Source organism: Myotis yumanensis, unplaced genomic scaffold, assembly GCF_028538775.1.
Source record: "Myotis yumanensis isolate MYYU_CA2020_CCGP unplaced genomic scaffold, mMyoYum1.0.hap1 SCAF_1, whole genome shotgun sequence".
NCBI classification, from domain to species: Eukaryota; Metazoa; Chordata; class Mammalia; order Chiroptera; family Vespertilionidae; genus Myotis; species Myotis yumanensis.
Window position 1 is genome coordinate 30,483,847 of NW_027223752.1, and position 22,185 is coordinate 30,506,031.

Genomic DNA, 22,185 nt, shown 5'->3' on the forward strand with positions numbered 1-22,185 from the left:
GTTTATTTTTATGTTCTGGACTTTCTACATTGAACATGTATCATTTGTGCCATTAAAAATAGAGTGTTTTTTTAAAACTGCACTTTCCCTAATGCATCTTATTTTTTCCAATCTCTAATCATTGCTTGCCTAGCTCTTCTGTTTTTTTAATCAATATAATTCCCTTTAAAAAAACAACAACAAAGGAACTTGACGTTAAGATTACCACGAATCTTCTTTTTATGTCTATAGTTTTGCATTTTCCAGAATGTCATGTAATTAAAGTCATACATTATGTGTAGCCTTTTCAGGCTGGCTCTGTCACTTAGCAACCAGTATGCATTTAAAGAGGTTCATCCATGTCTTTTTGTGGCTTGATAGTTCATTTCTTGTCTTTGACCACTATTCCATTGTATAAATGTACCACAATTTGTTACTCCACTCACATATTGAAGGACATTTGGTTGCTTCTAGTTTTTGGTGATTATGAATAAAGCTGCTACAAACAAGCATTCATGTTCAGGTCAGACTTACTTTTTATCATGACTTGAATTTTCAAAGAGTGTAATAGAAATAATTGATAAATAGAGGAATACATTATGAAAGTCGAAATTAAAATGAAATGGTCCATTATAATTGATTTATTCATTTTTTTGAAAGCAATAAAAAACAAGGTAATAAATATTGGATTGGCTCTTATTATTTATAATACAACATAATTTGATGTGTAGCTGAAATTATGTTATTTGTGAAATAAGAAATGTTATTTCTTATTTTGACTGGAACCGCCATCTTCCAATAATTTGCCGAAGTGACTAACCCAAAGGGGAAGAGGAGAGGCACCCGCTATAGGTTCTCTAGGCCTTTCAGAAAACATGGAGCTGTTCCTCTGGCCTCATACGGGTGAATCTACAAGAAAGGTGATATTGCAGACATCAAAGGAATGGGCACTGTTCAAAAAGGAATGTCTCACAAATGTTACCGTGGCAACACTGGAGGAGTCTACAGTTACCCAGCCTGCGGTGGGCATTGTTGTAAACAAGCAAGGGCAAGATTCTTGCCCAGAGAATTAATGTACATATTGAGCATATAAAGCACTCTAAAAGCTGAGATAGCTTTCTGAAACGTGTGAAGGAAAATGGTCAGAAAAAGAAGGAAGCCACAGAGAAAGGCTCCTGGGTTCAGCTGAAGCGCCAGCCTGCTCCACCCAGAGAAGCGCTTTGCGAGAACCAGTGGAAAGGAGCCTGAGCTGCTGGGACCCATCCCCTGTGAATTCAAGGCATGACAAGTGCAAAAAAATAAAAGACCTCTGTACTGTTAAAAAAAGATACCATAAGAGGCATGGTATTCTTTCTGCAAATGTGTGAGTGGGCATATATCAAAATCTGGGCCCTAGCCGTTTTGGCTCAGTGGATAGAGCATCAGTCTGTGGACTGAAGGGTCCTGGGTTCGATTCCAGTCAAGGTCACATACCCGGTTTGCGGGCTCGATCCCCAGTAGGGGGCGTGCAGGAGGCAGCTGATCAATGATTCTCTCTCATCATTGATGTTTCTATCTCCTTCTCCCTCTCCCTTCCTTTCTGAAATTAGGCTTTTGAGATTAATTAAAGAATAATCAAGTATAAAAATCAGAAATAATCCCATTAAATTCTTTAGGTGTCATAATAAAAATGTTCCTTTTTACTTAACAAAAAAATGAAGATACATATACACAAAGACAAACTCACTGTTTGTAGTACCACTATAGGTTTGTTTCCTACAAGTGCACAATCTGATATATTCCATTTTGCTTGATTCCTAATAAAAAAAATGGATGGTGCATTTATAAGGCTGCATTATCAGGAGAGAACTTCTTTTTATTAGGCATGAAGTGAAAACAATCCTTTTATAATTTTGTACATTTGATTATTAGAAGAATTTTCTATAAACTAGCTTCTGGCCCTATACATTTCAAACCTTGTTTTTCCTCCATTACCAACATTCTTCAGTGTTGGGCACCATAGGCCATATTCTTATCCTGTACCTTCATGTCACATCACCAGTTTGGTGAGTACTATGGGCAGTAGTAGATTTTCTGTGAGGCAAACTTATGTCAGGACGACTAGCAATAAGCGAACCAGTGACACACTGGAACAGGCAGGAGGACTCCTGTCCTGGGGCCTCAACTTTGGAGGGCTCAGCTCTGACCTCTGGACAGATGCCTCCCCATAGAGCAAGGAGTCTATAGGGTCACACCCTGCCTCATAGACCACACACACTGGGTACCCAAGATTCTGGAATTCCCTGCCCATTTTTAGGGCTGTGTGCACTCGTGTCTTCCCAAGGGTGGTCAGCGTTGCAAGTGCGTGTACCGTTAGACTCAGGGGTGGCAAACAGTAGTTGTTCGGAGCAGTATGTGAACATAACTTGGGCACGCAGTCCAAAGTTTCTCCGTGTGTATGTGTGAGGTCCTCACAGTGTGAAATGGAGCTGAGAACAGAAAGAGATGGGTGGGCTGCAGGTCAGCTTTCCTGCACTGCTAAGTTTGGATAAGGAGCTCCAAAGAATCTAAACATTTCAAATGCAGGCCTGGTCTCCTGTCAAGGTAGGTGATAGAATGTATTTTACTCAACAGTTTGTTAGCTTGACTTACAACATTTAACTATTTAGACATATGGAAAATGGGATTCTATTCATACTTTTGTCCTAACCCAAGAATTCATTTGGCATTGAGGATATCCTCTTATTATTCCATGGAGTAATGCAGAAATCTGTTTGATATCAGAACTATTTAGGTTCCTGGGGATACTTTAATCTAGCTTTAATATAGGTACAGTCTCAACCCTGGCCAACACTACATTGGTTTGTGGGGTTGAAATAGAGCAATGCTGGGTCCCCAGGGGCTCTTCACCCTGAGTGAATCCACCTCCTCAACACATCCCAGGAATAAGGCTTTTTAGTCATAGCTACAAGAGTTTCTCAGAGTTGCTGCTACTTCTGCATAATAATAAAGACATAGAAGACAGAGGCTAACCTCAAAGATCATCACACAGATATATACTCAAGCCTTCTTGTGTGGACAATTCAGGTGTGTTCTCCCCATGAGGCTCCTGACTGGGTCAAAGGAGGCAGGTCTTAACCACATAGATTCTATTTTCATATTTATTATAGTAGTTCCTAGAGCTATTTTGATAAACCATGGCTGAAGAGACATTCTCTTTGGCTCTACATTCATATGAGACCATATGTTTTGCCTATGCACTCATGTGTTAATATTTCTCTGCAGCCTGTGAGATCTCGCACACCAGGTCCCTGGTCACGGAGTCCAGCCTTCAGCCTAAACACAAAAAGGAGAAATCAGTCATCATTTGTCAAAGATCTACGCACCGCCTGGGAAAAAAGGATTGCAATGGGACCATTTGGATCTGACAGCGCAGATTTCTAGCTGAGACAAGGTTTTTCCAGGGTCATATCCCCTTCCTTTGGAAGGAAAGGTGATTATTTCTAGGATGAACCCTTCTCTTGCTCCAAGACACAGGTAGCAGTGAACCCAGTCATATTCTTTCATTGATGTTGTATAATCTGTCATTATGCTTATAAAAAATATCTATTTAATAGTAGACTTGTTTTTTTATTAAATACTAGAGGCCCAGTGCACGAAATTCGTGCACGGGTAGGGTCCCTAGGCCTGGCCAGTGATCAGGGCTGATAGGGGCCTTCAGGCTGCCAGGAGGGGCCTTCCTTCGTTCCACACCACCCTCTGGTGGTCAGCGCACATTATAGGGAGCAATCGAACTCCTGGTTTCCCGGTCCAACTCCCACAGGGACACTTTGCATATTAGCCTTTTATATATATAGATATTTTTTATTGATTTCAGAGAGGAAGGGAAAAGGAGAAAGAGATAGAAATATCAATGATGAAAGAGAATAATTGATCAGCTGCCTCCTGCACGCCCCACACTGGGGATTAAGCCTACAACCCGGACATATGACCTGATCGGGAATCAAATGTGACCTCCTGATTCACAGGTCGATGCTCAACCACTGAGCCACACTGGCAGGGCTAGACTTGGTTTTTAAATATATTTTATTGATTTTTTTTACAGAGAGAAAGGGAGAGGAATAGAGAGCCAGAAACATCGGTGAGAGAGAAACATTGATCAGCTGCCTCCTGCACACCCTCTACTGGGGATGTGTCCACAACCAAGGTACATGCCCTTGACTGGAATCGAACCTGGGACCCTTCAGTCCACAGGCCGATGCTCTATCCACTGAGCCAAACCGGTCAGGTCTAGACTTGGTTTTTAATGTGTACCATTTACAGAGGGTTAAAGACATCATATTAAATGATAGAGCATATTTTTCCATATCCCAGAAAAGTCATACTAAATATAGGTCAGAGCTTCAAGTTTTACTAGAGTAAAAATACTGAAAGACCCAGCATCTTTTGCAAGCTATATAAAGAGCTTTCTGAAACCCAAACTAGAATCCCGTTTTTCTAGGAAGGAAATACTAGTAGCTTAGGTGATTTTTTTTTTTAGCCCCAAGCCTAGTCTTATTCTGGAGCAGGTTCTTTAAATGTAGCTCATGGGGAATGAGGAAGCCATGTTACTTGACTATTACTAGCACTGGACAAGCCAGCACAGTCATTTCCCCACTCTGCTGTGTGGGTGGGTGTGAATACTTTTAGATCCGTGAAAAGCATGGCCACAGTTTCACAAGGCCAATTAGCAATTCTCATGAGCCTCAATGTTCTGAACATATAAGTGATTTAAGCATCAAGAAAAGTTGGGAACTATGTCTGTGTCATAAGATGGGACTCTGTACCCTAACCGGTTTGGCTCAGTGGATAGAGCATCGGCCTGCGGACTGAAGGGTCCCAGGTTCGATTCCAGTCAAGGGCATGTACCTTGGTTGCAAGCACATCCCCAATAGGGGGTGTGCAGGAGGCAGCTGATTGATGTTTCTCTCTCATGGATGTTTCTGACTCTCTATCCCTTCCCCTTCCTTTCTGTAAAAAATCAATAAAATACATTAAAAAAAAAAAAAGATGGGACTCTGTATGAGCACATGATACTCTAAAAATTGCCTCAGAAGAGGAGAGAACCAGAATTCAAAGTAGTATGAATCCAGCTTTCTTTCCTAAATATTGATTGTTGTTTAAACCCTAAAAAGCTTTGGGACACCCAATGATTAAAATAAGGCAGTATGAATCTTTCTCTCCCTTTCTCTTCCCCTAATCACATCCTTTCTTTCAGCAGCACTGTTAACATCAGAAGTATGAAAAGCAATATTCTGAACCCCTACTAACTATGGAACATGGTGGGGAAAGAACACTGTGGGATATCAGTTAATCACGTAACAGAAAACCTTCCCTTTTCCTGGCTCATGTAACCCATATTTTTATTTTTTTTAATTTATTTTTTTAAGCACCGCTTTTATTTTTTTTTAATATATTTTTATTGATTTTTTTACAGAGAGGAAGGAAGAGGGATAGAGAGTTAGAAACATTGATCAGCTGCCTCCTGCACACCCCCTACTGGGGATGTGCCCGCAACCAAGGTACATGCCCTTGGCCGGAATCGAACCTGGGACCCTTCAGTCCGCAGGCCGATGCTCTATCCACTGAGCCAAACCGGTTAGGGCACCCATATTTTTATTTATTAGTTTACACCTCTCACCGAAGTGAAATAGTAATCTCGAAAGCACTATCACATATTTCAAAGTTATTTCCACATCTATCAAACCCGAGAATTCTGAGGTCTGGCTACCACAAGTCCTTTGAGACAATAAGTGATTTTGTGCCCTGACTGGTTTGGCTCAGTGGGTAGAGCGTCAGCCTGCGGACTGAAAGGTCCCAGGTTTGATTCCAGTCAAGGGCATGTACCTTGGTTGCGAGTACATCCCCAATGTGGGGTGTGCAAGAGGCAGCTGATCGATGTTTCTCTCTCATCGATGTTTCTAACTCTCTATCCCTCTCCCTTCCTCTCTGTAAAAATCAATAAAATATATTTTAAAAAATAATAATAAAAAAATAAGTGATTCTGTAAGAGTACTTTCTTGGCCCCTTTATCTTTGATTTTGTCACTTCGTAGTGAATGGACTTTATTGTCCACTCTGCATTGCTGGCAAGAACGAGAGAGCAGAACGGAACCCTCCAGTCAGTTAGCAAGGCCAAACAGAGGGTCTTTTAGGACGTCAGCACTGAGAGAGGTATAGCAGCCACAGAAGAAATGGCCCTTGTCTCTGAGGAGTTTACAAGAGGTTTTCTAAGACACACATACAAGAACCTTTCAAAGACAACATGCTCCATCTAGTAGGAATTGTGTGGCTCACAGAAGATGTTCTGTGGGAGTCCCTGTGAAGGGGGCTTTCGAGCACTGGAGTAGAGATGGAGGCACAAAACTTGCTTGGATCTCAGAGATTGCACAAGACTTAGATAGGCAGAGAGGAGGAGTGAAGACCTTCCAGGTGAGGGGAAGGACGGGATAAAGGGCTGGAGGAAGGAATGAGCATGGCAGAGGTCCATGACACTTCCCTTTTCCTTCCTGTTTCCAAATTGGGTCACTTGTTACTTTGCAATAGAGAAGCTGGGCATCCGTTCTCCTTACCCAATCCATTCATATTAACAAAATATTATAATGACAAAATACTACAGGAGTCCCATAGATCCTTTATAAAAGGCCTTGCCTGTCTTTCCTGACTGAAGCATTTGTAGGAGATTTTCTTCTCACAAAGAATGTCTTAGTTGTCTCCTCTTTATTGCTTCTCTTTTCATCTTTCATTCTTCTGCCACAGACATCCATCAGCTTCACTGTAAGCTTCTGTTTGGCCCAGCATGTGGGAGAAACACTGTGCTGACCCTCTCTTGGTCAAGACCTAAGGGACATTTTCATTTTCAACAGAGATTCATGTCTTCACTGGTTGACATACTTCATCTGAGTTAGCATCATTAGTGAACCAACTACATCAAGAGAATTCTTTCTGACCAGACCAACAACTAAGTGGTGGGGTGTGGGTCAAAGAAAAGCATCTGTTGGAATTTTTTCTCTCCCCTACCACAACCTCCTCTTGGTCCTCACTAATAATCCTCTCAACCTACCCCATCAATTTTAAAACATGTTATTTTTTAACTTGAGGCCTGGTGCACAAAAATGTGTGCCCTTGAGTGGGGGGTCCCTCAGCCCGGCCTGCGCCCTCTTGCAGTCTGGGAGCCCTTGGGGGATGTCTGACTGATGGCTTAGGCCTGCTCACCGGGGGATTGGGCCTAAGCTGGCAGTCAGACATCCCTCTAGCAGCCTGGGAGCCCTTGGGGGATGTGTGACTAATGGCTTAGGCCCACTCCCTAGGGAGTGGGCCTAAGCCATTAGTTGGACATCCTTAGCACTGCGGTGGAGGTGGGAGAGGCTCCCGCCACTGCCGCTGTGCTGGCCAGCCATGAGCTGGCTTCAGGCTGAGTGATGTTCCTCCTATGGAAGCACACTGACCACCAGGGGGCAGCTCCTGCATTGAGCGTCTGCCCCCTGGTGGTCAGTGCGCCTCATAGTGACCAGTCGTTCTGCCATTAGGATCAATTTGCATATTACCCTTTTATTATATAGGATTACAATTGTCATACAATATTATACTAGTGTCAGGTATAGACCATAGTGGTTAGACGTTTATATAACTTACATATGTCCCCTCAAAAAGTCTAATACCCACCTGACACCATATAAAATTATTACAATATTATTGACTGTATTCATTTATGCTGTACTTACATCCCCATGACTATTTTGTATCTGCCAATTTATACTTCTTAATCCCTTTACCTCTTTCACCTAGCCCTCCAACCCCTCTCCACTCTGGTATCCATCAGTTTGTTCTGTGTATCCATTTCTTTAAAAAATATTTTTTAATTTATGTATTGATTTTAAAGAGAGAGAGAGAGGAAGGTAGGAAGGCAGAGAGGATAGGAAGGAGAGAGAGAGAGAGAGAGACAGAGAGAGAGAGAGAGAGAGAGAGAGATTTGTTTTTCTACTTATTTGTGCTTTCATTGATTAATTTTTATATGTGCCCTGGTCGGAGATGGAGCCTGCAACCTTGGTGTATCAGGACAACATTCTAACCAACTGAGCTACCTGGCCAGGATTGTATTCATTTACTTTTATTTAATTGATTTCAGAAAGGAAGGGAGGGAGAGAGAGAGAGAGAGAGAGAGAAACATTAATGATGAGAGAGAATCATTGATCAGCTGCCTCCTGCATGCCCCATACCAGGGATCGAGCCCAAAACCCAGGCATGTGCCCTGACCAGGAATCAAACTGTGGCATCCTGGTTCATAGGTCGATGCTCAACCACTGAGTCTTGCCGGCCAGGCTGTATCCATCTCTTGATGTCTGTGTTGTCAGCAAATAGTCACCAAATGCCTGTATTTAATCATCATGGATATACCAGGAAGTATATGCCAATATTTTCTGGCTTTTAGGAGTTTGTTGTCTAGTTGGATAAAATGGGCTTGTTCACTGGAGGCAGTATCAGAGCCTCTCAGAGGTCAAGGTTGAGCTGAACACTGCCTTTTTTGAGACTTCAACTATTTTTTTAAATGAAGTGCCCAGCTGAATTTTTACAAAGGATGGTAGATTTTTTTTATGTATACACTTAACATTGCTTTTAACTAAAAAAATTGACTAACTTTTGAAATGATGTCAAAAATCTAAATTGATATCATAGCAGCATTATTCATAATAGCCACGAAGTGGAAGCAACCCAAATTTCCATCCATTGATCGATGGATAGAAAAAATTTGGTATATCCATCCAGTGAAATATTTTTTGTCAATAAGAAATGAAGTACTGATACATGCCACAACACAGTTGAATCTGGAAAACATTATGCTAAGTGGAGAAAGCCAGTTACAAAAGACCACATTTTGTATGATTTCATTTATATAAAACGTCCAGAATAGACAAAATTATAAAGACAGAAAGTAGATTAGTGGTTGCTTGGGGCTGGAAGGACTGGAGAGAAGGGGAATAGGAATTGACTGGTAATGAGGTTTCTTAGGGGGAATAAATATGTTCTAAAATTAGATTGTGGTGATGGTGGTACAACCCTGTGGTTATACAAAAAAACCCCTGCATTTTACACTTTAAATGGGTGAATTGTATGGTATGTTAGCTCTATCTCAGTAAATCTGATTTTTAAAAGTCTAAATTGAAAGCCTTTCATGACTGTGTGTAGGGCACCAGGCAGTGGTGTGTGTGGTGGACAGAACACGGGTTTCAAAGTCAAACACACCTAGATCCAAATATTCTGTTACTTATCCATCGTGTGACCATAGTTAAATTACTTAAATTCTCAGATTTCTTTTATTCACTGTAAAATGAAGAAAATAACTCCTATTTCATAGCACTGTTTTTTGAATAACATTATTGAACAGTTATTATGTTCTAGGCACTATTCTAGGCTCCGGGGGTACAGCAAGGACTAGGACAGCCAAGAATCTCTACACTATAGCTCATTTTTAAAAATGTAGATCTTTACATGCAATCTCTCCAATGTTGAATATTGGAGATTAATTTTAAAATAATAAAACCCTGTAAGCCAACACTGTGTAAAAACATCTGTGGGCCAGACTTGGGCTGGCAGTTCGTGAGCCCTTGATGTAGGTTTTTCAGATGGTGAGTTTCTAGCATATTGCCCACTTGGCTGAACCTTGGGCCCCTCAGCCTGCTCCCATTTGCTGCCCAGCACTAAATGAAGAATCATTCCTCATAAAATTCAGGGAAATCATCATAGCAAGTAGTTGAGCCAGGCAGTGGCCTGGATCCCAGCCCTCTCTGTAAGATGCTGCAGCCTTCCTCACTGACCCCGTGAGGCCCCCTTCACTTGCCATGCCTGGGCTGAGCTGGAAGTTTGTACAGGATGGGTTTGGAAGAGACTTGTGCTTCTCACGCCTTTCAAGATCATCTGTCCTCTGAGGACCTCTGTGGGAGGCCAATTCAGGACACAGTCTCAGATGTTAGAATTTAAACACATTCTTTTTCCTTTACTGGTTCATAGCTATCACCTCAACCGGTTTTGGCAAAAAATGTAAGTGTGCAGTAGCGGTGTAGGCAGCTCTTTTCTGGAACTCCATAATGGATGATTCATTTAATCTGTTTTAATTCTCTAACATATCCATGATTTCAGAAAAGGAAAAGCAAGTTTTAAATTTATCTTTAAAATATATATTTGATTTCAGAGATGAAGGGAGAGGGAGAAAGAGATAGGAACACCAATGATGAGAGAGAATCATTGATCAGCTGCCTCCTGCATGGTACCCACTGGGGATTGAGCCCACAACCCAGGCATGTGCCCTGACCGGGAATTGAAGCAGAGACCTTCTGGTTCATAGGTCCACTCTCAACCGCTGAGCACACTGTTGTAAATGTTTCCCTCCATGTCCCGCGTGGTTCAGGGTTCAGGATCTGGAAGAGGAGCTGCACACAAATGAAAGAGAAAGACAAGAGATAATTTGGGAATATTGGGGGACCAGGCAGGCAAGTCCAACTCAAGAGCAAGGACTTCCACTGGCGCTCAGGCCTCACCAAGCTTTTATTGATCTGGGATACACCTATAGCATAGCCCTTAGGCAGGCAATTTCCAGTAACACACAGACTAGCCCATCAGCAGGCTATTTCCAGTAATAGGCAGACTATCTTATCAATAAGGATTTACATGACTATCTGGTGGGGAAATTGCTTCAGCTACCATTGACTGGACTAGCTGGGTGCACAGCTCTGACCTTTGCTAGGGCTTCAAGGGTCACCAGCCTTCTGGGTTCTCTGTCTATACTTCTCTGCCAGTGAAGACTATAGGCGGTTTCCCACACCACACCAGCTGGGCTAAATTTATCTTGTAGCTATTCAGTTCAGAGTCAAACAACTTCATATTGCTCACTTACCCATCGACAGAGCAGTAGAGTTTAAAGCTCTGAGAAGAGGGGGTCTAGAGAGAGGGTTTATTGGACCATGCTATCCCATCGACACCAGACTCATTTGGAGTGTTTCATCCCATAGAGTCATGGAATTCCCTACAGCCTCTGAGTGTGAGTCTCCCACAGTGAAGCACATCGGAACTCCAAAGCCTCTGTACATGCAGTGCGATGTAGTAGGAAAATGGTAAACTCAAGTTCAAATTTCCTTCTGCTGTGAATAACTACGTAACCATACAAATTACTTCATCATTTTGAGTTTTACGTTCATCATTTGTAACACGAGAAGAAAAATAATTGTCTTATGGGTCAACTGCAGTGGTTCTCAACCTGGTTGCATATTAAAATTGTTTTATTAAAAACGTTGCAGCCTGTGCCACACCTTTTGCAAACTAAGCCAGAATCTCTGAGGGTGAAATACAGACATCAGTTTTTTAAAAGCTTCAGAAGTCATTCTAATATGCAGTCAGGATTGAAAACAACTGTTACTTGTGTAAAATAGGTACTCTTTTTAAAATTTTTATTTTTCCCATCACCATTTATTCCCCCTCTACCCTCTTCCACCTTCACTTCCCTCATCCCCCGCAATCACCACACTATCGTCCATGTCCATGAGTTCTTTCTCTCTCTTTTTTCTTTTTTTGCTAAATCCCTCTACCACCACCCCAACACCCTCCACACACACACACACCAGAGCTGTCTGCCTGCTCTCTACCTATGAGTCTGTCTCTGTTTTGCTTGTTAGATCAGTTTGTTCATAAAATTCCACATATGAGAGAAATCATATGGTACTTATCTTTCTCTTACTGGCTTATTTCATTTATCACAAACAGGTACTCTTTCGTTCTTAGTTATTCCCCAATTTAAGTTTCAAACCAGCAATTGACTATACTTTAGGTGTATGTTCCAAGATTGCACCACTAGGTGTCAGTCTTACCATACAGTTTGGCTCTTAGGAGCTTCTGGTTCCCGGGTCTTCAGACTTGTAACAAGTATGGACCATCACCACAACCGTTGGCTGAGTGCCTGTCTTATGCCAGCCACAGTCCTAATGACTCTTAAAACATGTGATTTTAATCCTATATAAATTGGGCAAGGTAGTTACTCTCCCAGTTATGAGGAAGCAGAGGGGCAGGGAGATTCTGTGACTTGTACAGGATACACAGTAAGTGGCAGAACTGAGATTCAAGCATCATGCATTCATTCACTCACTCAAAAAAGCCAAACACTTGCTATGCACGAGGTACTGTATCTGGTATTAGGTATCCAGGGGTGAATCAGGTATAGTTCTCATCCTCTGGAAGTTCATTTTTGTCTTTCACTTGTATGTACATTGGAAAAGAAAAGATGGGCGTCTCCTTTTACAGTTGTTCATGGCCTCGGGTCAGCGATGTCTTCCGAAGAACTCAAACACTGTGTTCCTAAGAGGGTAGAATCACCCTTAGGTAGAGTTTCCTGGGAGATACTATAATAAAATGTAAAAATTTTAGGAGCCTATTAAGAACCTATGAGGCTAGGGACGACATCTGGTCTGTTTTACCACTGTCTTACTTACTTATATTCTCAGCAACAAACTATTAGTGCAGGGTATGTGTCTAATTTCTGGTCAATGACTATTGACTGAATGAAGGAATGCCTTGTACTCTGCTAAAAGAGCCACGAGGGAAATATTTCAAGAAGTCTGTACCTTATTCTGGGAAGCAAATCTGAATATTCCCTTCCAAAGGGTAGTACCTTGTTCTCAAAAGCCCCAACTGATTCATCCCTGAGGTGGGAACGCCTCACAGATCCCGGAGAAGGTTCTAAATGAGCCAGGGACCAGAGGATAATGTTGTTACTAGATTTGGTCAGTGGATCCAGAGTCTAATGGCTTCTCTGGAGTTTGTTCCATGTCACAAGGATACCAGCTGTGCCTGTTTCTGAGTTGTCACCCACTAACCAAACAGCTTGACAAGTAAGACCATAGAGATTAGTGGGCTGGATTAAACCTATAGTCCATTCAATAGTCTCTTACCTTGGAGAAGAATATATTCAAGTAGTGGTCCTTATACCTGGTTATGAATCAGAATCACTTGAGGGAGCGGGTTAAGCGGAATCCCTCAAACTAGGAGAGGGACCTGGAATTCTGATGTAGGACCAGGGTTGAAAAATGGCCAGTTTATTCATGTATGGCCCTGCAACTCCTAAATTTGCTCTGATCTTTTCTGTATTCTTCTTATATTGCCTCCCTGGATAAGAGTTCCATGCCTTCATTAACTGCACTTTGAAGTAGTTTCCCTTTTAATCAGTCCTAAGCTTATCTCTACTGGAAGTTTCTAAATGGCATTTAAGCCCCAGGATTTGGAGATTTGAGAGAATAGTCTATGTTGATCATACCCACAATCTTTGTGATACTATAGAATTAGCTCAGCTTTCTCCCTAAAGCATGCCTGGCAGTCACATGTCCATTCTTAAGATTTTTCGTGGTTTACAAGCAGCTCTGGCTTCATCCAGTGATTCATTCTGCCTCAGCTAGACAACCTTTGCCCACTTTGTGCAATAGCAAAAAAATACAATATCTGTTTCTGTGAGGATTATGCCATGGATGGCTGCTACTTAGATTATTCAGGACAGGTAAACATTTGTTGTGAACTTAGATTAAAGTCCTGTTATAAATCTAGTCAGCCTATTAGCCTTGAAAAGGCCAGGAAAGGAAATATGCTGTCATTTAAGTGCTCAGTGAGTAACACATCCCTTCGGAGTGGCAATCTGGATGGTTTGCAAGACAGAAACCAGAGGTGGGAGTGGACAGGAGTGTTTATAGTACAGGGTAGAAGGGGGTGAATAGAGAAGGAGAATACCAGGGTCACATATCTGCCAAATAAAAAGGAAAAGGGTCTGGTTTAACCACTTCCTTAAAATAAAAAATAAAAAGGCTAAGTGGTTGGAGATGGATATTCACAATTGGGGTAATCATTTTGGAATCTCCAAGTGTCCCTTGATGAGTCAAAGTTTCTAAGTAGCCTTACACACATGTAAAAGAAAGAGAGCAGAAAGAGGGCTTGGGAGAGAGACCGAGAGGGAAAGGTGTTATCAGATCACAGCCTGCACATCCTTCTAGGCAACTTTTACTTGGCCAGGATCCAGGATCTGTCTGCACAGAAAAATTATTGGAGCTTGGTTGGAAATTGCTACCAACCACCGATGAGATTTCTGGTTGTATCCCTTATGGACCTCAACAATGACCCTGTTCTCAACTGAGGCTATTAGAGAACAGATCTCCAGGGACTGATCCACCCAAGATGAAAATACTGTGGCCTCTGATTTCAGTGATGCTCTGGCTCTGATATGATCAACAACTCAGAATAATAATAGCTCTTCCTGGCATTCTTCTCATCTAGAGATTTCAAAGCCTCTTACAAATATGTACCCCTCCCATAGGCAGCAGGTTAAGCAACCTCTCTGACATTCATTTTTTGCTTGGGGTCCTCCCATAAATTGATGACTAAGCTGGAAATAGAGTGTGAATCTCATGATTCAAGGTCTCACATTCAACACCCACTCCTTTTCACTACCAAATATTAAGCAGTTTGCAGGCTCCCACAGGGCACAGTTCTTTGCAGGGGCCTGTGTATCAGATCTGCCTGCTTCTTTGCTGTCATCACCTCCCACTGAATGCATTTCTGGTTCCCTGATGTCCTGGCAACTGGGCTGTGCCTTGGTTGTCTGGGATGTGAGAATTGTTGAAGAATCTCCAGAGATTCTTTATGGCTTGCCATCCTTCACCCGATAAGGCACACCCCCACCCCCAATCTCAGGGTCATCCAAGTACTATATCCTCCGACATTTTCTCCTTCTCTATCCTCAATCCTTACCTCCTTTTAGTAGAAGAAGAGGAAACCACAGACTAAGAGCTTGTGAGATAGGAAGGAATGGGAAGGGAAATTTTTTTATTTTCTCTCTGATTGCCCTCTTGTTCCCAGGAGGGGCTGAGGCCATGAACTTTGACTCTAATGAGAGAAGGAGGAAATTAGCAGGATAAGACTTTGCTTCCATCATTCATCCTGAAAGAGTTGCTTTTTTTTTTTTTTTTAATCAGGAGGAGGGATGACCCTTGATGGGGAAATCTATCTCAGAGCCTGAGGGCCACCATTGGCCCAGTATTTTAATTTAATTTTCAGACTGGAATGGTTTCACTGAGTCAGAGGAAACTGAGCTCTCCCTGTTCCCAGTGTTGGTAACTCTGAACAGAATTTCCCCAAAGGAATGATCCTGTCTATGTGAGTCCCACAGAGATTGGCAGTGGGATTCCAAATTCAGAGTATAGGGATGGCCCCATCCACCCCGGTGGAGGGCTTTATTTAGTCATACGTCACCACTGTGCTTTTACATACTAATTACTATAACCACTAGTGGTCATTATATGATAATTAGCACATTTTTTATAACTCCAAGAGCACCACCCCAAAATAAATGATGGTGTAGGATGGTAAGACAGCTCCTAGAGACAACTCCTGACTCATTCATTCACTAAATATTCAGTGAACTACTGCAGGCCAGACCCTGTGCTCGGCAGCTGTGAGCAGGACAGATGTGGTTCTTGGTATCTCAATGCTGTCATGCTGTAGGAGGGACAGGCACTAAGCAAGTTTACACATGGGGGTGGGGGTGGGGATAGGGGATGTATCCAACATAGAAGCACAGTATGTATGACAGGGATACCCAGCCCAGTGGTGGCTGGGAGAGGAGATGTCACGAGGCTCCCCTGCAGTAGTAACTTTGAAGGAGAGATCTGTAGGATTGTGTGGTAGGCAGTTAGAGAGACAGGAGCAGAGCAAGGACAATGAGCTAGGTACAGAAGGTCATCAGGGTGGAAAGCCCTGGGTACCTAGCAAAGGACAATTGTAGGGTGGGACCTTGAGCCAAGGGTGACATTTTCTCCCCTAGCATATGGCTGGTCATGCAGTTGGAACCCCCTGACTGTTCCTCCCTAGAGATAACATCTAGTCCTCAGTTGTATTTTAGCTCCAGGCTCAGAAAAGCCACAGAATCAGACCAGTTGACCCCATGGCTGCCCTCAGGACCAACTGCATTGAATAATGACCCCCTGCCATGGCATGGACCAATCAGTGGAGACCTAGATCCTGAAAGGACACACCTGGAAAGCTGCTGACTATTCTATTAAGATCTTCCTAGGCACCTCCCCTAAAGTCTCCACCCTTAAAACCTTTAGGATGAGGACCCAGTGCGCTCTCCCTCCCAGGAGCATGCCAGCGCCTTTCCCTTTTACTTTCCCTTCCCCCTTCTCCCACATCCCAGCCCCTGCCAATCCACACCTCCCCCCCCCCGCCCCCCCCCCGCCCCCGCAGGCGCATTACCATTACCTTCCTCGCTCCCAAGCTCCTAGAGCCCTTCCTTTGCCCTTCTATCTTGTTGTCTAAGCCCATTTCTTCTAGGGATTGCTTCTTCTACCTCTGTGATTTTATCCATCAATGTTCTTTTACAGTTTGGGTCTTGGCTCTGAATTCTTTCCTAGCCAGAACCCAAGTACTGAGGTTGGTGAGCCCAGGTTTGGTCTGACCCCACCGGTCAGACACCTGGTGCCGTTCCTGCGCCTGCAACAGGACGAGTAGGAGAGTAAACTTACGCTTCTATTCGCATAATTTCCCCAGAGCGTGTTGAACCCAGAGCTGCCTCCTATGAACCCCCCGAAGGAACGCCCAGGTTGTGCCAGTACAGTGCCTCTGACTGCTTCTGTACAGCCTGACGATACCTTGGGAAAATGGGAAGTTTGACACAACTGGAAGACGTCATTACTGTGTCCCACTAAAGAAAGTATTTCAGGGAAGAAGACGACACCAGTGAAGTATGCGTGAAAATCAGGTTTTCTTTTTCTACACCCAGGCCCCACTCTCTGTGCCCTTGGCATGGCTGAGTCTGGGACAGGAAATACGTTTGTCTCCCCTTGAGCAACAACATCCTTCTTATCAGCTGCTGCACGGAGAAGACAGTGATGTCCTTTTGCAGGAAACTAACAGGAAAAGAAAGAAAGCTCACCACTAAATACACTTCCTGAAGGCTAAATGAGATGGCCGCTGCCCGGGCTGCCTGTAGGAAAAGGCTGAGTAAATAAATACACCACCCCTATTGTGTAGGCAGACTTCCTGGGGGGCATGTCCTTGTCTCCTCGGCCCCTCTTTCCCATCTAAGATCAGCCATGCTGCAGAGAACAGACAGAGGTCCCCTCCGGCTACGGAGAGGTATTGTGACTCACAAGGCTCCTCTTTCTCAAACGCAGAGCAAACAGAGTTGAAGAGACAAGAGTCACAAGAAGAGGAACTTGATATTGCTACACACCTCTCTTTCAACCGCACACAACGTTCCTTTCAACTTCTGCTTTGAGTCTGTCTGTGAAAAATCTGGTGATGTCTGGGAATGTGCCAGGAGAAGAAGGGGTCAGGGCTGGTGCATCTCAGAAAATCAGTGGGCTTGTTTAAACCAAGCTGCACAGATGACTCAATTTGGGGGCAGAGGTGTAAACCGACATTATCTCTGAGTATTTATTGAACTCTAACAGTGGAGCACCACAGCCGAAACCACGCAAGAAGGTGACTCGAGATCAGGAAACAGTTCTAGTCTAAAGGATCCTAAGTCATTTCCTTGTAAGGATAGTTGTTTGTTTTCTGTGTGGAACACAGAAGGCGAGAACATGTACAAACATGGGGTGGGGGGTGGGTGGGAAAGGGAGAGGTGAGAGAAATACATAATCTGAATAGATACCCCTCTTCTGAAAAGATAAGTTGAGCTGTGCTCTTGAACCTTTGTCTTTCTACATTGTTTTTGGTTTAAAGATCCATCACGTTAGGAGGTGTTCCCCCCCCCCCCCCCCCCATCTTTCTCATATAGTAATCTTGGATGATCTCTGAGAAATGATTCAAAGCCAAAATAATGGGGTTTCCTTGATTATAGTTCCTCATTTTCTCTGGCCATAGGCCAGCCCCCAACATCCTACTCCCTTATAAGGAAGCCAGCTAGAACCCACCCTGCTGGCTCACTCCAACCTCTTCGTGATCTCTTTCAGGTTGCACACTGAACTCTCCGTTTCCAACTTTCTAATTGCAAAACTCATCTCCTCAGGCTCTCTCACTGCTCCCAATCCAGAGCATGGGTAGGATCCCCCTTCCTCTGACCTCAGTTGAGGAATGACTCAGACTGCACAGTGACAAGCTTTTTTTTCTTAGTATAGGGCAGGCAGGAAATGAACCTGGATCATGGCTTTGTTGCTCATATTTTATGAACTCTAAATCTGAAACTGTGGTCTGGCAAGTATAGTGTACATATGAATAAATGAGACAACATATTTGAAAGTAAGGCCATCCTGGAAAAGTTATCATAGTCTTTTTTTTTTTTTTAAATATATTTTATTGATTTTTTACAGAGAGGAAGGGAGAGAGATAGAGAGTTAGAAACATCGATGAGAGAGAAACATCGATCAGCTGCCTCCTGCGCATCTACTGGGGATGTGCCCGCAACCCAGGTACATGCCCTTGACCGGAATCGAACCTGGGACCTTTCAGTCCGCAAGCCGACGCTCTATTCACTGAGCCAAACCGGTTTCGGCAGTTATCATAGTCTTAACATATCCTTCCAGTAGCTTGGAGTGGCAACTAGAAATCATATTTTCATATAACGTTCGCTAATGGCTACTGAGCACTTACTGTGTGGTAGGTCCTTCTTAAATTATGTAGATACTTTCATTGACTTCTCATAAAAAGTTTCCTTCTATTAGCTAGAAGGGAGAGAAAACCCGTCATCATTTACTTTATAATAACATTAATAATAATAATAGTTATTATATATGTCAGTTATATAATATATGCCAGAGCCAGGCCCTGAATTGAATATTTTTTCTTTCACTTAATCTTTAAATGAAATCTATACGTAGGTATTATTATTATTATCATCATCATCATCATCGTCATCATCAGGCAGTCTGCTCCACAGATTTTTCTCCCTCCTAGTATTTACATCCTGTACCATGTATAATTCCCTCTCCTTTAGTGTGGGTGTATCTAATGACTTGTTTCTAACTAATAGAATGTGACAAAAGTGATGGGATGTCACTTCTGTGATTAGATTACAAAAGTCTATGCTTTTTGTCTTGCTAGCAGTGTTTCCCTTGCTGGCCCTTTCTCTTGCCCTCTTGCTTGCCTGCTCTGATGAAGTAAGCTGCCGTGTTTCAAGATGCTCATGGATAGACCCACCAGACAAGCACTGAGGGAGGCCTTGGGCCAATAGTTCCAGATATGGAGAACAAATACCGTTTTAAGCTTTGGGGTAATTTATTATGCAGCAAAAGAAAACTAAAAGTATTCCATTTGGTAGGTGAAGAAATTAATGCTTAGGGAGATGAATCAACTTTCCCAAAGTCACACAGCTAGTAAATGGCAGAGCCAGGGTTTGAACACATTCAGGTTCAAGAGTCTGAGTTCACGTCTACAATTTTATGAGATTTCAACTGATTGGGAAACTGGAGTTCTAGAAGACATTCTGTTTTCTGAAATCCTTGGAGTATAGCCATGTTTCCAGGAAATTCTTTGTGTGTGTGCAAAACGGATAGACAAAAGTTCAAATCATGCTAAGTACTTTGGCCCACTCCCTGTTGCAAAAGAATGGCTGGTCCACCCATAGATCTGGTGATAGTAACTGAGGGCTCCATTCAATGGCACAAAGGCAGCTGAGAGCTGCAGCCCATCCATTTTGGAAGCAACCAAGCCATCTTACTCATAATATGCAAGATGAGGAGAAGGTATGGTGTGCTATTGGAAAAATCACATGAGCCTTAGAATTGGAAAGCAAATGATTCTGCCTGAAAGAACACTCTCTTCCACTAATCTTTTTTTTTTGCTTCTTCCCATCCTTGAACTTTGAAACCACAGTGCTCTTTGTTCCAGCATGCAAAGCAGCCTGGCACTTCCCTGTGCTGGAAGGTCCCCAATTTGGGATGGTAAATACATCTTCTTCCAGATAGCTTTCCTTTGTTCATCCAGAGCTTCATGCCAGTGGTCACCTTTATGAAATCCAATGAAGATATACCCAGTTGGCTGGCTGCATGAGTGTGTCTTTCCTTGTCAGCTTTGCCCTGGTGCCAGAACAGCAGGCTTTGAACTCAGGGAGGATTTCCAGGTAGCAGAAGAGCAATGGTCCCATAGGGTAGCGTTCTGGCATGGTTCTCTTTTCAACCAGTGGCGGAGGCTGGTATAATTGTGCAACCTGGAGTAAAGTCCACAGCCAGGGAGGTGGGGTGAGACTCTAAGCTGGCTCAGCACTCTGGCCTCTTGATTTTCTTTTTAGCTTTCTTTACCTTCTTTACTGCTGGTCTTCTCTTTCTCTCTCTCATCTCTCTCACTTTTCCCTCTCTCTCTCTCGCCCCAAGCGCTCAGGGCCTCCTCTCCTTCCTCTCCGATCCCGTTCATCCCTGTCAGCCTCCTAACTCAGGGATCCCTAACTCTCACTCAGGGAACCACCTCTTATCAAATATCTTGGCTTGCCTCCAACTGCTGGCAGCAGGCAGCTCTGGCCCTTTCTGAAATCTGACTGATTTTCTTCTTCACTAGTTGTTCTTCTAATTCTTTGGAAATTGTGCGTAGAATCCAGGGTTTGTGTGTGTGTGTGTGGGGAGGGGGGGGGGGGGAGATAAAAAACAAAACAAAATAAACAAACAAAAAATTGAGCTTTTTCCTAGTGAGATTGCTCCGCTGGACTAAAATAGAAATGAAAGGAGACGTGGATTCTACCTCCTTGAAAAGTGATATGATGAAAAGAGGGCAGGAATAGCAAAGAAAAGAGCAGAAAGTAGCATCAGCATATACTAAAGCCCAAGGCAAACCATACGACTCCTTAGATAGTGGGACATCAATTCTTAGTCCTTCATTTTCCACTTAAGCAGGACTTATAAAGGCTGTTTTTGCCTTTAATATACCTGCCATCCTGGTCTTGCTCAAGTTGCTCTGGACAGATACCATCTGCACCACCTCCACAGCCATCCACACAACACAAAGCTGCAGACTCCCTGACTCCAGTGTTCTTGCTGTCTAAGAGGGGGCCTTGAGAGAGATGGAGAAACACATAGCACAGGAAAGAAAAGAGAAGTTGGATGGAGTAGTTACGTTATAAGGTTACACTGTGCATGCAAATTCAAGACATAGGGTATAAGCAATCACCTTCCCAGTATACTGCATGGGCTTTAAGAACACAATAGCTTTCTGTTGGATCAAAGGATACTCTTTAAAGCCCTCCCTCTTCAAGGCTTTATCTCTTCTTACTGGATTGTACATGTTCATTTTGTATTTCTCTTTCTTAACTTACTTTCACAAGGAATGGGAGAGGTACAGTGTATGTGCATGTGCGAGCAAAACATATCTATAAAATATTTGTTTAGTGTATAAAATAGCTGACTTTTGTGGCAATTTTCCTAGTTTTGGGATAGTAATTTTTTGAGCTCCTGAACTTATATGACCAACCTTCTTAGTGAGGCTAGCCTAATTCTATGTTCTCTATGGCACCTAGTCACTATGGATGTGCAAGAGCCATTATTACCCAAAATACCATCATAATGACCATGCCCTCCTGTGACGTTATTGTTTCCTATCTACCAGTACGTTAACTGCCTTCCAACTTGTTCTAAAATTGGTAGGTAGGACACATTGTCAAGACCAGAGAGAAGAAAGCGGCGGGTAATATATTACAAGGCTGTGTTCAGGACACATACTGATACCTCCTTCTCATTGGAGCATCTTTACATTTGCATGTTACTTCCTTTGTTATGGGATGTTAGTTCAAGCTTGCCTTGTGTCTTGGATTCCATCTTATCATGGTCAATGTCTGATCTTTCCTTCAATTGAATGATTCAGGCAAGTCTGAAGTTATTTTGGCTTTTCCACTTTCCTTTACAGGCTTTTGATGAGTCATTGAATTGAAGGGGAGGTTATTTCTAAATTGGAAGATGAGAGAGGGGGAGGAAAGTTCCAAAAAATAACTAGGAAAAGACACCTTGTTGTAATGTATAGTTACTGGAGGAATAATTTCTGCTTAGGTTGGTGATAGAGGTATGTAGTTTATAGGCTAGAAAATGGACATTGTTTTTTTTCTAGATAATGTATCATGCAATTTTAGACTCCTTGTAGCTTGCTCTGCAAAGGACAGGAGGGTAAATATAAGGGATATGGGACAAGGAGTTAGCAGAAAGAAGAAAGAGGCAAGCACAAATTTTCAAAAGTCCAGATTCTT

General features: G+C 42.8%; 1 protein-coding gene across 17 annotated transcripts in view; it reads left to right on the forward strand.

Moving 5' to 3' along the window:
• HEATR4 (HEAT repeat containing 4) overlaps positions 1–4,069 on the forward strand; it is an 84,174-nt gene extending 80,105 nt beyond the window's left edge. For all 17 annotated transcript variants that reach the window (XM_070416984.1, XM_070417004.1, XM_070417010.1 and 14 more), the window contains one exon: positions 3,244–4,069. In XM_070416984.1, coding sequence (XP_070273085.1) covers positions 3,244–3,402 — 159 coding nt within the window. In that variant the 3' untranslated portion in view covers positions 3,403–4,069. The remainder of the gene's footprint in view (positions 1–3,243) is intronic.
• The last annotated feature ends 18,116 nt before the right edge of the window (positions 4,070–22,185 follow it).